General features: G+C 42.5%; 1 protein-coding gene across 1 annotated transcript in view; it reads right to left on the bottom strand.

Annotated features, from left to right (window-relative positions):
• Window positions 1-5,625: 5,625 nt before the first annotated feature.
• The window catches only part of caskin1 (CASK interacting protein 1), a gene marked incomplete at both ends in the record, with an annotated part of 91,148 nt that continues 90,773 nt past the window's right edge, over window positions 5,626-6,000 (bottom strand). Inside the window, one exon of the mRNA XM_079232693.1 lies at window positions 5,626-5,722. Within this exon, the coding sequence (XP_079088819.1) occupies window positions 5,626-5,722 (97 nt within the window). The remainder of the gene's footprint in view (window positions 5,723-6,000) is intronic.

Genomic DNA, 6,000 nt, shown 5'->3' on the forward strand with positions numbered 1-6,000 from the left:
TAGACACGTGGGCTAAAATTAGGTTTTTACAGATGTTCAGCATTATGTTGCCTTCATTTAATTGCAGAACTGGCCACTACTTACTGTAGCCTTGGTGAGGCGTCTGCACTGGTCACAGTTTCAGTGATGCCTTGTATACTTGTAATCATGTAAGCCTGAGTTGATCATGGATCAATAAAACTGTTGTACACTTTCAGAGCTGTTGCTGTGTTTTATTTCAACAACGGAGCTTTATGCCGCCGCCTTTATGGAAGTAAAAGAGGCCCGAAAGTATTTTTGGGCTCCAAGTTTACTGTGCAAAGTCGGCTCTGGTAAAGTTATGAAGACTTAATAAGATAATAGTGGACTATCACTTTGCAAACCAAAGCAAATGGAGCACACCCATTCTCTGACTATGACTGACTGTGCTTCTTTCTTTAAAATAAGCAGTCAGTCCACCATGATGACTCATCACGCCACTCTTTCATGAAGGACTTTGGGAATCGTTTATTGTGACTCAGCAGGAACAGCTGCTCCATGAACCCGCTTCATGACTGTACGGAGGACGAGAAGAAAAGAGGAAAACATGTCTCATATACTTGTATTAACGAAGGGTGCCTTTATTAATGGCCATGTTTTCTATTTCCTCTTCGAAATTACTAATTGTATGTTGAAATGTTTTTTGTTAAATTACTTTAGACATCCTTATCAAAATATTTTGATCATACCAATGTGGTACATTCCATTTATTTCTACAGGTTATGGGAAAAAATAAATCAAATCAAGGGTGACAATTATGGTGACCAGAACATTGTGTGTAGCATGTTCGAGTATAAGCTTATATTATAGAATGTTGCAAAAAGTCCCAAAAATAAATCTGTACTGTAGACATAGAATAAAACAAGAACAACAAAAATAGTGCAATAATGGTAAATAACAAACATAACAGTACTTTAAAACAAGTATACTTTTTAAAAATAAAATTGTCAAGTGTTTTTTATTCAGTCAGTGAACCCGACTGCGGCTATAAAGAAACCGTTCTTCTATCATGAGGTCTTGGTCCTGATGGACCGCAGCCTCCTGCCAGAGGGAAGGGACTCGAACAGTCTGTGTCCAGGGTGAGAGGTCGGCTACGATGTTACTGCAGGACCCTGGAGGCCAACAAGTCCTGGAGGGAAGGCAGATTGCAGCCAATCACCCTCAGCAGAGCGGATGATGCGCTGCAGTCTGCCCTTGTCCTTGGCAGTGGCTGCAGCGTACCAGACGCCGATGGAGGAGCAGAGGATGGACTCAACAATGGTCTTTAGCAGGTTGAATTTATTCAGCTGTAATACAAATTACTATCTTTCATAAGACTTTCAACTGCGTCAAATGGTCATTCACGTGTAACGTCAACGGTCTACATTGAATATAAACATCCCCTCTCGTATACGACTACCAGCTATTATCACGTCATCAAAGTTTCCTAAGCACTGATGAAGACCATGAGACGCTGGTTGAAAGCTGTGGAAAGCTGGTGGTGAGTGGACCTTGAGTTCAGGTTTTTTGTTCATCAATAGTTGCTTAAAGGTACACGGTCAGCACACTGGGCTGTTATCACCGTTAGCTGCTAGCGGCTCAGCCATCGCCACGTTGAGATCCTCTCATAGATATTCTTGTAATTTAGCACCTTTAATATTTTAGGTGGGTAGGAAAAAAATAAACAAGTTAAAGTCGCAAACACAAAGGGAGGCTGAGGGCGGCGCAGTTTGTATAGAACATTTATTTATTCAGAGCAGATGGCCATAAGATGCAGTCACTGCAAGCACACCACAGTCCAGTCACTACAGCACACACACACACACACACACACACACACACACTCGCACAAGTTTCATACGGTCATTAGCAGAGCGACAGAGAACGCACACACGGCCTCTCAAGCATTCACATACGGTCACTGCGGAGCAGAGGAGACGCCGGCCCGGCATCTGTTCAGGTAAGCACAGGCGGAAACCCAAATAAAAACAGCTCGGCTTCTTCTTTTGATAAGAAAAAAAGATTTTGTTCCATAACATATTTGACCATCTGTGTTTTTGACCCCAGTCCCCACACACACTTCAACACAATGCCTACAACATGAGCGACCACCAAAATGAGAGCGAGGGGCTGAACGGGACGGGGGCCGAGTTCAGGAAGCGGCGTGTGGTTTGAAAGTGAGAACGAGAGTTGACCTTTGACCCCTGTGTAGCCTCCGATCAGGGGGATTTTGCCATGGTTTCATTCGCGTGCTACACAATAGATTTGAGATACTTGCTTCCTGCTTGGAAATTTCACATAATCAGGTTGTTGGGACCAGATGTAAGACAATTCAAACATCCGTCCACTTTTATTACACATCTGGCAAGAGCTTTAAAGACCAACTATCAAGACATCCTCCTGGTTTGGGTTCATCACAGGCAAGTAAATTTACATTTCAAAGGAGTCAAAATAAGTTTATTCATTCTTGCCGACAGTTAGATGAGAAGATTGATGCCACTGTGTACATTAGACGTGACGCTACTTCTAGCAGCTGGTTAGCATAGCTTAGCACAAAGCCTGGAAACGTGAAACTGCTCGCCTGGCTCCGGCCAAAAGCTCATGCGAAACCACAACAGTGGTTTTTACAGCGACTTTTGTATGAATTAAACAAACACTATACATTTTTGGAGCTAGCTAGCGTTCCCCCCCCTTTCCAGTCTTTTATAGTTATGCTATGCTAAGCTAACCGGCTTGCAGCTTCATATTTTCTATACAGACATGTGTGGTATCAATCTTCTCATCTTACTCTTAGCTAGAACGCAAAATAGCTAATTTTCCAAAATGTAGCACAATAATTTCTGTGGGATTGTGTGGGAAGTTGGAATAAGTCACTCTCTCATTGTCCGGTCAGATGGAGACTGTATGTGTTACGGATTGTGAATAACGGAACAGAGAGCGGTGGAAAGATGTTACCTGGGTTTTGCTGAGTTCTTGTTCATGTTTAAAATATCACATCTCATCTGTGAGGGTGAGAGCATTAAACTAAGGGAGCAAAACAGAACGAAGAAGAGAGAGAGAGAGAGAGAGAGAGATCCTCATATATTGTACATACCCATCTATTGTATTGTAGTCAGGCCAAAATCACAAAGCAAGGCACATGTTTCAAAGAAAGAAAAAGAAAATCATACAAAAATAATAAAACCGAACAACGAGAATTGCTTGTATTATACACATTGCCACACCTGGACACATTTAGGCAGAAGAGAAAAAAACACAAAGAAAAACACCAACGCCTCCTGGAAATATCCCAACATGGTATCCTACAATGATTCATCAGCTCGGACCACTGAAGCATGGAGAAGCAAAGCGACTCGACACTCAGATTAGTTTTACTTTTGAAAAATAGTCTTCAGGATGACACACACATCATAAATACATTTCTTTTTTTTTGTTGCAAATATCCATATATATAATCTCTATGTGATCATAATTTAAATACCACAACTATTCTCTGAATTCTTGGTCATTTATAGAAGGAGTGTGGCTGCCGTGGGGCTTTGGACTTTTTTTATTATGGGATATCGGAGCGTGACGCCTCGCTGGATGGGGATTGTGGTTTAAAGGGACACTCCACCAGTTTTACACATGAATAGGTCTACTTGTCTACGTACTCCACTGGGAAGTGATATAAATGTCCTTTATAAAATAAGTAATAATGATGTCATAGTGACGTCATCAGGGTTATTATTTTATTACCGAGAGCCTGTATTTCAAACTGGGGTCATTGACTTTGAAAGATATGGGTGTTTTACTGGGCAAGGGTTCTCATGAAAGATACGAGTTGCATCATGGGAAGTGTAGGCTCCAGGTTTCTCGGAGTGTCCCTTTAAACGTTGCACTGAAACAAACAATCCATCAGCACTTTTTCTTCTTTTTTTGTTCCTTATCCTATGTCATGGCAACACACTGCGTAGTCACCATGGCAACGCAGAATGGTGAGGGTGATGATGTAGATTGTCATGGCAACGGTTAGGAGAGCGTGGGACGAGAGAGATGGAAAGAGGATGGAAGTCCACTCAGGTGAGAACGGCTTTGTAGTCTTTTTTTATTCTGGGCTGCTGACTGACGACGCGTCAATGTGAACTATTAACATATTCATAGATTCTGGGTTTTTTTCAAGATAAATTTGTTCATTTCTTCGAAGAAAAAAGATGTTCGGAGGAAGTTTAAACTTTGGATCAGTTAGCACTAATATTATAAATCAGTATTCTGTATCAGCAGATACCCTGAGTTAAGGTATTGGAAGAGGAAAACGTTGCATCAACTTAAAAGGTGTTTAAAAAAAGAAAATCACGTACGTGAATTTGTTTTCTGTCATTGAATTTAAGTTAAAAGGTTGATCAGTTTTCTGAATGAGGGTGTGTGTGTGTGAGTGTGTTGCTCTGCGTCGTCTAGACAACAGCGTGCCGTCAGGAATGATTCCAAACTGTCGGGTTATTCCGGTTGAGTCCGCTCAGCTCTCACGGACACGTCGCTCTACCTCTCCCGATCCGACCTTTGACCCGCCCTCTGAAATAAAATAAAAGTGGTAACAACCTCCACCTCACCTCGCTAGCACCCCGCACCCCTTCAGCGACATCCTAAAAATCCTTCTCCGCATCCTGCTGTGTAGCTTCTCTCTCCTGACGTTGTGCGGCTGCTCTGTGTCTTTGTGCTTCTCCTGTGCTGTGCGTCTATGTTGGGGATGAGGATGCAGCAGAGTGATGAACGACAGGAAACTCAATTTGATCCTGAAATCACACACACACACACGCACAGACACACACACACGCGTGCACACAAACACACACACTCACACACACTCACACACAAGCCTCATGAGCTGAATAGTCTGTTTTGGTCACGGATTAAAAATCTTTCCTTTACATCGTCACAACACCAGAGGTCACCATTCCACACAGAACCAAGACATCAAACCAAAGAGCTAGAGATTCATATTTATCGGTATATTATATATATATATATAGTTATATATATATATTACTGTGCTAATGCAGGGCTTTTTTTTCAGTAGATACAAACTCTCCATGCTTAGAATGTACACACGCCATACTATGATCTGTTACACAGTTGGTTTTTCAATCAGTATTAGTTTAGTTTATTTGTCCATGTGGAGTTCTGAAAAAAACCCACGTTTTTTTGATACCAGTCTCGTCCGTTTTTGTTGCATTTCTTCATCTTGTGATTATTTTTTTCTCCCCACATCTGTTTTTGGTCCTTTTTTTAAATAATTATTTTTTTAACACCGTCTCTCTTTTAGTGTCTCTCCCCGAATAAATCCTTCATTCTTGCGCTCTCTCTCTCTGCCACATGTCTGTCCGGGCCCGTGGCGCTGCTCCATCATCAGTTTCATCTTCAGCGACGGGAGACGAGAGGAAGAGGAGGAAAGACGAGAGGAAGAGGAGGAGAGACGAGGTTTTCCAGAGCGGCGGCGGATGGACGAAGGGAGAGAAGGACGAAGAGACAGAGAGAGAGCGAAAGAGAGAGAGAGAGAGAGAGAGAGAGAGAGGCTTGTCGCCCATTGTGCCATCTGAGTCCCTTCCTGGTGCAGCGTTGCCGTGGCGACACGCTGACCAGTTTCTGTGGTTACTCCAACATGGCGTCCAGCTGGTCGGCCAGGTCATCAAACATGCTGCCGATGTCGTCGAGGATGCTAACCGTGGTCTTCTGCTCAGCCACGGAGCTGAACACACACACACACACACACACACACACACACACACACACACACAAATCATTACTACAGGCGAGCAAATCGTTGCTAAAACATGCCACTATGGAGTTCATTTTAAAAATATATGTATGTATTGTATATATATATATTATTTTTATTTTTTTTAAATACAAATTAGCCCTCCAAGGAAAATTTAGGAGCAACTTACGTGTCAGGGGGAGGAGCTTCAGTCATGGTTTCACGTTTATAAATTTACACCGCCGAACTGCATGCTGGGTCGTCCTGTC

The sequence above is a fragment of the Taurulus bubalis genome, assembly GCF_910589615.1.
Source record: "Taurulus bubalis genome assembly, chromosome: 17".
Lineage (NCBI taxonomy): Eukaryota > Metazoa > Chordata > Actinopteri > Perciformes > Cottidae > Taurulus > Taurulus bubalis.